We start from the raw sequence: 12173 nt of genomic DNA on the forward strand, positions 1-12173 counted from the left end.
CCTGCAAAACATTGCTCTTAACTTCACCGCCTATCCCAAAACCTATAAGAACTAATGATAATCCACCACCCTTTGCTGACTCTCTTTTCGGACTCAGCCTGCCTGCACCCAGGTGAAATAAACAGCCATATTGCTCACACAAAGCCTGTTTGGTGGTCTCTTCACATGGACATGCATGAAAATAGTTGTATATATTTATGGGGTACAATGGATGTTTTGATATATGTATACAATATGTTATGATTAAATCAAACTAATTAACATATTTATCACCTTGCTTACCTATTATTTCTACGGTGAGACATGAAAATTTACTTTCTTACTTATTTTGAAGTATATAATACATTTTTATTTATTATAGTTACTATAGTGTGCAATAAATCTCAAAATCTATTCCTTCTGTCTCTCTGAAACTTTGTACTCTTTGATTGACAACTCCCCATTCCCTCCCTCCCCACCTCATCAGCCCCTGGTAACTATGATTCTACTCTCTACTTCTATGAGTTCAACTTTACTAGATTCCATATATGTGAGATCATCTGGTATTTGTCTTTCTGAGGCTGAGGCACTGGTGCTTTTTCCATTTGTTTTATACAAAGCACCGAAGTGGTTTCATTAATCATTTAAGTTTTGGAACCCCTGGTCTAGAGTAATACAACACATCCTTGGATAACTATAATCCTTGCATTTAGGGGCTGACAATTAAGAGTTTATAGCCTGGATCCTGAAAACAGCCAAGAGGTTCTCAACAGGGAATTATTTGTCCCCCTCCCCCTTCCTCCAAGGACATTAGAGACAGTGTCTGGAGACGTTTTTGGTTAACACAAGCTGGGGGTAGGGTGCTACTGGATAGAGTCCAGGGATGCTGCTAAACAGCCTATAATGCACAGGGCAGTCCTCAAAGCAAGGAATTCTCTGGCCCAAAGAGTTAAGGTACCAGGCTTGAGAAATGTTGACTTAGCCTTAAGTGTAGTTCTGCTTAGAAAACCAGTATGGCAAACAGTTTCCATTGGCTAATTTGTTATGCACCTACCATGTTCCAGGTACATTGCATGTGTTCTAAACATTAACTATTATTTATTAGACACTGTAATTTGTTTGTATTATATGGATGAGAAAATCAAGGCCCAGAGGCCAAATAACTTATCTAAACCACATGACTAGCAAGTGAAGAACTTGGGACTTGAACACGCACAGTCGGGCTCCTGGACACCACACTATACTGCTGCCCCGTAAGTTCTATTTTCCCTCTCCTGGGAGTTTTTCCAAGTAGAAAAGGGATCACGATTCATATTTACATATATACATGCTGGAATTATTCTTTCTCTTCTGAAGATTTGCTCCTTGAGAAAACAAAACTTCCTCATGTAAAAGATAGCCCTTCTGAGCCAGGAGATTAATGGATATTGATCATTTTTGTGGCATGTGGCCAGGTGAGATCCACGGAAGTGCTTAGAGGAATTCCCAAAGAGGAAGATGATTGATGCTTTTGACACCAATGGATTCCAACAGTGTTTGCCAACTACCGGGCATCCTGCAGTGCAGTTTGGGGTAGTGCCTGACCAGCCAGACTGTGTTTGTGACAACTCTGATCTTCTTAAGTCTGAGCATCTGTTAAAACGATGCCTCAGCAGGAAAACACAGTAGGAGAATGTCTGCTCAGGGCATGTGAGCATCTGACTGGCCTCTCAGACGTCCTCTAGAAAGCCCTGATGTCCCCAGGTCCCCTTTGCTCACTGGCCCTGCCTGTGCTTTGTACAGACAGAGGAAATCAAACAGAGCCCAGCAGAGGGCATCTGCCCTCTCTTGAGTGTTCCTACCCATGGTCACTGCACTAGGTAGAGGATGTCAGCCAGTTGTGCAGCTATGGCTGGCATTGTTCTCTCACTGAGCACATATTTAGGCCAGAAGGCCCTTTAGGATTGGAGCAGTGTCCACTGTGTCTGTGAGCTCCCTGCAGGCCAGCAGACTAAGAAACTTATTTTATGTCCCATATCAGCAGGTGGAGGACTTGAGCAGTCAGGCTCCCAGCCATAACACTATACTGCTACCTGACAAGTTCTATTAAATACTTTCATCTGCTAGTTTTTCCAGGTAGAAAAATGGGCCTATTCATGGCATGACTGTAAAATGTGCACAAGGTGGTCATTTTTGGAATAGAAGGAGGCAAGGGACTTCTGATAGAGTAAGAGGCGCTGGCCCAACTGTAGAGCTAGTGGCAATGTGGGCTGAAATGGTCCCCCATCCCCTCCTCTCTAAGCCTGCCCTTTTCTCCTTGGCATTCTGCTCTGAGGGGAACTTTCCAAGTGCTATGCCCTGTGGGCACATTTTGTATGCTCCTGGCCCATGTCTATGAAAGAATCTTGAAGTTGATGGCAGGGAACTGAGGTTTATGGAGGACACTGACTTTCTGTGTTACCATCATTTGTGGAGATCTTCCACTTTTATTAAAAATGCAGTCTACTGCCAAAGAATTTCAATCCCCAGTCTTGGCAGGCCTATCAGACCTACTGCTCAGCTTCCTCTCCCATCTCCCACAGAATTTTTCCCATTTTTTTTTACTTTCTTCAGGCTGCTTCTATCTCAGAGGGTGATTCTGTGTCCTATTGACAGAGAAGTTGAAGCTATCAATACAAATTCCCTCAACTTTTCTCCCATGGTAATCATTAGCGCTAGCTGCCAAATAGTGCCAGGATTATGCTTCCTGGTCCTTCTTGTGAAGGGGTGGGAGGCATGACTAACTCTTCACTATGAGTGGCGAGCAGAAACAATGTGTATCACATCCAGGTGAAAGCACGCAATTGCTGGAGTGCAATTTCCCAAAGCCGAGTGACCCTCTGGCGTGCAGGAAACATTTAAGAGGGTGGTTCCTCTGTCAGCCGGGATTCCTGAGGGAATTCAGTTCCAAATGGAAATAAGATGAGCAATAAATAAACTTACTTTTGTAAAAGCCACTATGACTTTAGTTTTGTTTGTCAACACAATGTAACAGCCTATCTTGGCTAATATCCTGTCCCTTTCACACAAAAAACTTGCTCCATCTTCACCCACCCTGTTTCCTTTCCAACTTTTTCAGAGGAAGAGCTGTCTCTCCATCTATCCTAATCTTTACAACCACTCCTGATTAAGGTCCTCCAATGGCTCCCCATTGTTCTTTAGAAAAATAATAAAAAGATTAAAATCCTTAGGGAGATCTACAAGGCTCACATGGTCTGTCCCCTGCCTGCATCGTTATAGACTCAGTCACACCCAGTGCTCCCAAGGCCCAGCTTGGCCCGTTGGCCCTCTTTCAGTTCCTCTTATACACCATGTCTCTTCTCACCACAGGGCCTTTGAACATGCTTTCAACATGTCCTTTCTACCAGAAATGCCCTCCCCACCTCAGAGGGAACCTCTGAATTTCCAGGGTTTTGTTCACTTTCCTCATTTTTTAGCTTTAAGAGCAAACATGAACTTTTCAGTGAGTGAATGAATAAAAATCGTAGGGGAATTTTTAAAAAAATAAAACTGTGAAGGAAAAGGGAACTATGTAAGTGAGGGAGAGTGAGTGGGTCCTCTCCACCCTCTGCACTTTGTTCCCTTCCCATGGTCCTGTCCCAGGTCTTTATTGTACTTGAGACTAGCTTTCTGAGCCAGGATAACCCAGGGAGCCTGGCAGAGCCAGGAAAAGGCACCTCAAGATTTCAGGGTCTGGAAGGCTCAGGAGGAGTGGAGCTGGCTCTTGAGGAGGGTGGAGATCTCCTCAGTTGGAAGGAAAGATGGCTGGCACCAAGAGCAGAGGCCCCCAAACCAAGCTGCATCCCAAGATGCTAGAACCGGGGCCACCTGCAAGTCTGAAAGAGGTCACAGGTGTGAATGCTACTTTGCTCAGCTGGTGAAGTACTTAAGAGACTTCCCCCACCCCACTGCAAAGGCTGCTGCTATTACAGTCATGAGACACCTGTCCCATTTCACTCACTAGACTGGTAACTCTTTGAAGGTAAGACTGTGTTTTATTCTGCTTGGGTCCTTGGAAGGCCGAGCTCAGTGTCTGTAGACCTCGTAGGTGGTGGTTAAGACAATTTGTCAGATGGAACTAATCACCCTTGTTGGTGATACAGCCTTGCCTGCCTGATAATATATGTGCTTTCTGCCATGAAGTAATATATTTTGGAAAATAATATTCACATATTTTTCTTTTTTTTCCCCCAGTAGCAGGCCTTTGCTTAGTAGTGTCCAAAAGATGCTCCATCTCCTTTATAGGTAGAGTTAAGGCCTCTCTCGTGCAAAACCGGACTCTCTGGGTCTCTTTGCCCCACTCTCCTGGAGGACTGACACACAAAGTTCTCTTGCAGTGAATAGGAGATCCCACCTGATCCCCATTAAGGCAGAGTGGGGTCAGGAAGGAGGAGGGAATGGTGTAGGGGAAAGAAGGGAAAAGATCATCCCTGTAAGCCCACAGATGAGGAAGCAATCTAGAGGAGAGAGAGGGAGGGATGAGAGTGTGTCTTCTGTTAGACAAGTTGAGTAGAGTACCAACAACTCTGTCTGGGTCTCTGTTCCCCATCACTAAGCACTGATCACATGGCAGACACTGGGGTCCCTTCGTAACTGCAGCCTGAGTCCAGCTGGGCCTAAACTGGGATTCAGAGACTGGTTGGGTTGGTTCCCAGTTGTTGGGGCTGGAAGTTTCCTCAGCATGTGTTTAGAGTTGATATGCAGTGGAAGGAAAAGGCCTTTAAGAAGGATAGTTAGGCATGATTCCCGGAGGACAGAGACAGAGTTAGAGAAGATTGCAAGGTGTTCGGCTCTGCAAGGGAAGGCCAAGGCCAGTTTATATAGAGAGGCTGCAAGCCGATGCTGGAGGGGTGGTTTTCTTTAGCTGCGGAGCATAAGCAGAGTCCTTCTGAGCTTAGGTGTGACTCAGTATGGGGAAGGGTCATATCCCTGATTTTTCATGAGGCAAGCTTGGCTTCTTCAGGGACTGTGGCCTAGAGGGGCTGGGATGCACTGACGTGGGTAAGAGAAATGTCCTAAAGTAATGTAGGCATTGACTGTGAGCAATGTATGTGTTAATACTGCCTCATTTATACCCATCGGCTACTGAAGCCTGGAGATATTTGAGGCACAAATGCTTTATCCCATTTAATTCTCATTATAACCTATGATATAGGCATTATTATTCCAACCTTCCTGATGAGGAAAGTGAGACAGAGGCAAGGCTGAGTAATTTACTCAAGTGACCACATTAATAAGTGTTTGGACGCGGGACTGACTTCAATAGGCACCTCTCAGCTACATCTCCAATTCTGCTTCCCAGAAACCATGCTTGACAGTTTGAAGACACACCCACTTGGGTTACTGGGGAGGCTGAGCGCCCTCTTAAGGCAGAAGTCATGGGGGAAAAACCATGTCCTCACAGCGCCTTTGGTATTTTGGAAGGAATTTTAGGCTTTATGAATGATGTCCTTTCCCAGGAAGACATTTCTAGCATTCTCTGGGGAGATAACAAAGGACCAGCTAGGGAATTAGAAGAACCCTAGAGTCCCAAGAAAGGGAGTCATCACTGAATGAAAGCAATGATGCTTCCTTTTGGAGCTGCAGAGAACTTTATAGTTTCTAGAGCATTTCCTCTCATATCAGTTCATTTGGAAGTTCACACACACATACACAAAAACCTCTGTGAAGCAAAAGCTCATATGTCCATTTTGCAAATGGGGAATGAAACTCAGAGAGCTTCAATGACTTGCCCAAGACCACAGGGTTAGAGAATCAGGCTAGAAACCTGGTCAACAGAAACCCAGTTCACGATTCCTTCCCTTTAACAGGTACTCCCCTGAACCATGGTGGGTGACTTATCTTCATCTAATGGAGGCTGGTGCTGTGACTCAGCCAGCCAGAGGTCCAGACATTAGGGTGGTGCCTGAAGATAATCAAACATTCATATGAAAGACACGATTCAGAGTGCAGTCCCAGCCACAGAGCAGCACCACCTTCATTCAAATCCTGGCATTTCATAGACATAGAGGCTGATTATAGATTAGTTTCCCAAAGACTGATACATGAAAAACTAGTTTCACCATGAGAAAAAGCCTGTGGTCTTGTAATACACATTGTATCCTTCATCTATTACAGTAGTGATTTTTTTTTTTTTTTTAATAGAGACAAGGTCTTGCTATGTCCCCCAGGCTGGTCTCAAACTCTTGGCATCAAGCAATCCTCCTGTCTCAGCTTCTCATAGTGTTGGCATTACAGGCATAAGCCACTGCGTGATGCATATTGAAGGCTGTGTAATATCTTTAAGAAAAACAGAAAACAAAAACAAAACCTGTTTGACTGTTTAATTAAAGGTTTCCAAATTTATCTGAACACAAAATCTTTTTTTTAAGGTAATACCTATTAGCAGCCCATGGAACTGCTAAGAACAACTTGTTTTCTTAAGTTGCTGAATTAATGGGTTGATTTTATGCCATATGGGCAGAATCTTGGAAATGTTTTATGGTTTTATATTCAAGCCTGAAGCCTCAGGAGATGTCTGTCTATCTATCTATCTATCTATCTATCTATCTATCTATCTATCTATCTATCTATCTAAGTTGTAAAGGGCAGTGCATTTAAGTAGGTCTTGCTGCTAGTTATTTCATAACTTGAATACTCAGGGATAGATTGTGCTCAATGCAAGTATGCTAAAATTCATAAATTAAAAATGGAAGCCCATTGTAATATTAATAAGACTTTTAAATATTGGTTAGTTTCCTGGTAATTCATGAAGAATAAATGTCAAGGAGAGCTATGAGTCTGTCTGCTGTCACATGATGGCATACAAGGTTTGAGAAAATGTATCCCTTGAAGGTCTTAGAAATGAGCAGGTTGACATTTTATGCAGGTCATTTATCATCTTCCTACCTATGGATTACAGCAGACACTTGACATTCATGTTGATTTCCTGAGACCTTATGACTCCGTTAATTGGCAAATACCACTGGAGCCAATCATTTCCTTCATGAAACAGTTTAATTCTGACCCAAACTATCATGTTCATGAAGGGCTTCATTTCTTCCTTCTTATTCATCCCCAGGGCCATTTTGAACTTGGTAACTGACAAAAGAGGACATATAGTTATGAGGTGGGGGCCAGACTCTGGACTAACTGAGTAACTCCACCCTCCATGTCAGTTTTGCTAGGAGATTTGAATTTATGTTTCAGAAAAATGGTAAATGCCCACATGCCATGGACTGTTGAAGTTGTGCATAATTAGCCCAAACTGTGAATATAAATCTGCAAATGCCAAGCATCTTCTTTTGTCTGGTTTTTAGACATCTTCCATCTTCACCACGAGCTGGGAGGCAGGAGGATAATCTGGCTTCAGGAAGGAAGAAAATGTTTGTAGTTCTGGGAACTCCAGCTCATTTTTACCACTGCCTGACAGCCTCCACAGCAGCGTTTGTTTGAACCCCAAGGGCAAGGATATCTCAGCAGCTTCAGGGAGTGACTGCATACTTTGGTGAAAAGCCCCAGCAAGCTCTTGGTTTAAGCTAAAAGGTGAGTTTTCCTGAGCTAAGTAAATAGGATTGTACTGTACTTGAAACTGCAGCCCGATTCTCTCAACTTCTAACAACACTGTGCTTTCTAATATTAATCTCTAAGGTCACCTTTCCCATGGGTCATCAATTTCACCTTTGAGCTCAGAGTCTTAGGCAAAAGTTGTTTTTCTTAAAATTTATGATTATTATAATATCAAAGTAAAATGGCAGGAAGATTTTATCAAACTTGGAAGCTCTCCCTGGATGAATTTCACAGATACATATGGTTGTTGAAGGCACAAATTAAGATACACACAAATTAAGATAATCAAGAAACAGAAGGAATGCCCAGAGGCCAGTCTGGGAGCTTTAAAAATACCATTCAGTTTTGATCAGGTGAAAAAGCTGAAAACATTAAAACCCTTCAAAGACCAATCAGCTCCTTTGCTTATGTGGAAAGCACATTGATATTTAAACATGTGGATCTCTGGAATGATCTAATTTTCATCAGGATGAGTAATGTAATCTAATAAAAGAGCAGATTCTAAAGAATCCAGAGTAGATCCAAAGTGGGAATATAATTTACTTTTGCTCCTTATAATCTTAATCTGAGTAGCCGCTACAGGTCTGAGGGCTACTGGTGACCACAGCCATTAAAGACACTTGGATGTCTATTGAGGAGGTGGCATGAGTTTACTTTTGGGAAAGTCTACTTGAGCTTCCTTAGGGCTTTCATATGCCTTTGGAGTGCAATTCTTCTATAAGCCTCCCAGGGCTGTTGATCCCATAAGCTCTTTACATTAATACATTTTCTACACAACTAGTCCTCAGGCACACAGAGGAAGCTCAATAAATGCTTTTGAAAGATCTGAGTTCTATGTTTCTCGTGAAGACTTGGGAACTGTGTTGCTAACTGTTAGGAGCCCTCGCAGTGACATTGTCCCTGCCAGTGGGTTGAGGCTGAAGATCTCTTCTGCTGTCCAAGCTCGAGGCCTGCTCAGGAACTGACTCATGCTTCTGCTCTCTCTTCTGGTGGGCTGGGGGCTGAGGTGGGAAGGGATGGTGGAGGGGATCCTAGCAGCCCTGTGAAGCTGACAGCTAGCTCCCTGTCTAAAGAGAATCTGGGTGTCATCATGGTCACCCTGTGGGAACATAAAATAGACGTGAGCAAAAAGCAAGGGCAGCAGCCCCGAGAGGAGAGGTGAGATGGGAAGACCGGGAGAGATGGGGGAGCTTACCTTCTTGACTTCATATTTAATGGCGAGTTTGATCCGGCTCAGACTTGGACGGTGGTGGTCAGACCAGACTTGGAAGTTCACATCACCGTTTAAAATTGCTTCCACTTCTTCTGTGTCTCGGCACAGGTCCAGCACACCCACTACAAAATCCTTGCATTGCATAGATAACTTCCTGTAATCGTTCTAACAGAATAAAGAGAAATCAGCGGTATGTCACACGAGCCCCGCATATTGGCTTGCCCAGCATAGCAGTGTCGATCAGCAACTGCTCACCACATGTGAGCTTATGGAGCACATTGGATGCACTTATGGAACGCAGCAGGATGTGCTGGGTGCAGAAGGCAGGGCAATTTCTCTTGACACAGGACCTGAAGGACATTTTCTATAGGTCAGCATGTGTGAAGGTGTGGTCCATGGGCCACCTGCATCAGAGTCACCTTAGGTGCGTGCTACAGTTGCAGATTCCCAGGTCCCACCCTAGACTTACTGAGTCAGAATACCTGGTGGTGGGGCCAAGAAATCTGTCTTTTAACTTTGCTCTCTAATGATGTGGATGCCTGCCACAGCCCATCCTGGGCTCTTTCAAAATGGCAGTTTTCTATGCCCAATTCTGAGTCAGTTCTGAGGGAGGAATAATAAGGACATGAATTTTTAAGGCTGATGTAAATAACACTTCGCTCATTTACCACTGATCTATATTGGTGACTGCTGCACACAGGAATTTTACTGGAAAGATGGATAATATGCTAAAATTGGAAAAAAAAATTGCACAGGTGTGCTTTTTTGTGTGCCAGAAAATCGGCTTGTAAATTATACATTTAAAAATCAAATGTAATTTAACTTTAACAGGATCTTTTCTTACTAGAAATCCTTTTGTATGGCAAATCATGGCTCCTTAAATCACCTGCCTGTTGAATAAACATTTTTAGCCCTTGACCTTGTTGTTGTTGTTTCATATCTTTAATGAGCTGCTTCCAGATTTCTCTCTTCCTTTCCCTAGGTATACCTGTCTGAATGTCTTTGAGAGGCTAAATTCCTTTCCTAGTGACATGTCAACTTCTCTTTCCCCTAAACAAACTGCTTACGTTCTAGATAATGATCCAAAATGTTGGACAAAGAATGTTTGATGTTACCTCATACCTCTCCTCCCCAAAAATGTTTTCCCTCAGAGGCCTCCTTGCTGGTTTCTTAGTTGAAAAGAGTCTATTCAGAAAGTACCCAAGAGCCAAATGTCACTTTCAACGTTAATCAATGTCAACAACCCTCAGACTGCTATATAGTAGTTGGTAAACAGGACTGCGGTTGTGCTTTTCCAGAACATGGATTTTTCAGTCAATGGTTGGAAGCCTGGCAAACTGCAGAAGCTCAGCCATTTTTCTGAGTTAATGAATGATTCTTATTTCCTTCCGGGGTTGCTGTATCAAAATGTCACTTTGCATTAGAGAAAGAGGTAAGTAAGTGCTTGTTTGCTGGGAAAAGGGAAAAGATCAAGAAAATATTTTCAGGTGAGGGTAGCTGTCCTTCATTTTTATATATAATTTAGGTAGAAGAAGGGAGTTTCAGAAATTCTGGGTGGAAAAATGACCTCTTGGCTCAGGCATGTAAGAAACTTTTGGGGTTCTAGGTTTTGGTACCTAGCACAGAGCTGGCCTGAAGTGTTAGGATTGGAAGAGCCATGCTCTACGCTCCTCCAACCCTAACACTCACCCATCTGCCATTCACTCATTCATTCATGAATGCATTCATTCATCACTGAGAACCTACTATGTAGCAGACAATGAAAAATTAGTGGTGAACAAGGCAAGTCTCTGAGCAGTGTGAGGGAAGAGGAGGCTAGAGTTCCACCCTCAGATTTGCACAAGTGCAAGGCTAAGTGAAACTTACTCAGATCTTTTCCTGGCTAATATATTCTGCATAGCACTGATAAGCCAGAGGTAGGAGGCTCAAGGTACACTGACCTCAGCAACATGGACAAGGTGAATCACCTCACCACATGGACCCATTCAACTCTGGCATCTCCTCTGTGGCAACTCAGGTTCCTTAAATTTCCAACCCCCACCCCGTAACTTTATTACCCCTTTTCTGAGAACAAGGAATCTCTGAATGTTAATGCCTGTTACCAGTGAAACAGACACTGCCCTGTTGGCTAGAACATACCTCATTTCTTGATGGAAACTCCTGCCTAGGGCTGAAGTCATGGGTGGGTATAGGAGAGAAAGTGAAAAGGACTTGATCCAGCTCTTGTCCCAGGCTCCCCATGCTAGGAGCTAGTCAGGCTGTATTGCCCAGAGCTTCCTCACATATCTGGGTTCAGTGCAGTTCAGAACAGAAGGTGACACTTCATTAGAGACTTCCCCGGGCTCTTTCAGCCAGCCTGCCATCAATAGGAGAGGCAACAGAGCAGCCAAAGCAGGTAATTTGCATTTTGCCTTCTGCATTAGACACTTGGGCTCGAAGGCAATAAGCCTTCTGCTGTCTGCAGTTGGCTAGAGGGGACAGAGAGAACCCAGGCCTGCCAGGAAGAAGGAGATGACATGTACACGAATGGAAGCAGAGAGGGCCATTGATGAACGTCTCTTGGGAATTGTGATGATTATAATTTATTGAGCCAAACCTGAGCTCAATTAGCCTTCCAAGACACACTCCTTACTGTAATTGGAAGGAGATGACATACACCCTCAAGACTTCATAGATGCCCTTTACATTTTTAAAAAAATATTCCTGAACACTGAGGTCTGCCAGATCTAATGGGTGACAGGTACTCTACCTGCATTATCTCATTCAGTCCTTATAAAAACCCCACAATGGAAGGCTGATCACAATTTCCAACTTGCAGATGAGGAAAATGAGACCAGAGAGATAAAGTAACAGGCAGATCTACGCTCTTCCTTATATCAGCCACTGATCTCTAGGTCCCTCTCTCACCTTCCTTGGATATTTAGCCTGTCTCACATCAGTCTCCCAACATGACTGCATTGTTATTCTTGATGGTTTCACTATCCTGGAAGATGACCCTCACATTCCCTGCCCTTTCATTTCCTTGACAGCTCGTTTTCTGATGACCTTATTCCCAACTCAAACTCAGCCATTGACTCTCTTAGTTATTCCAATAACTGCAGATCCTTCCCTACCCCAACTTCAAGTGTCCCTTCTCCAACCACCACCTCCTATATGTCCAGCTCACTCCCTCTAGGACCCCAACTCCAGCAATCCTTTGATTCCACCTTCCTTACAGCCACTGACTGTACCTCCTTTTCACTTTTTTTTTTTTAACCCACCTTATGTCACTGTCTCTCTCCTTGCAGAGCTGATATTTCATGGTCAATGAAATGGTCTCTTGTCTTTCTTTTATTCCAATGTCCCCACTGGATAAAAGCCTGACCTTGGTTGAGTCTAACTGTCTACCAGTGTGTTCTTGCCTCTGCATAGTGAA

The 12173-nt window shown here is 43.6% G+C and overlaps 1 protein-coding gene across 1 annotated transcript in view; it reads right to left on the bottom strand.

The window, feature by feature from the left end:
• The window catches only part of TRPC7 (transient receptor potential cation channel subfamily C member 7), a 164725-nt gene that overhangs the window by 96100 nt on the left and 56452 nt on the right, over positions 1–12173 (bottom strand). Inside the window, exon 4 of the mRNA XM_054556386.2 lies at positions 8741–8923. Coding sequence (XP_054412361.1) covers positions 8741–8923 — 183 coding nt within the window. The remainder of the gene's footprint in view (positions 1–8740; positions 8924–12173) is intronic.

The sequence above is a fragment of the Pongo abelii genome, chromosome 4 (assembly GCF_028885655.2).
Source record: "Pongo abelii isolate AG06213 chromosome 4, NHGRI_mPonAbe1-v2.0_pri, whole genome shotgun sequence".
In the NCBI taxonomy this organism is placed as follows: domain Eukaryota; kingdom Metazoa; phylum Chordata; class Mammalia; order Primates; family Hominidae; genus Pongo; species Pongo abelii.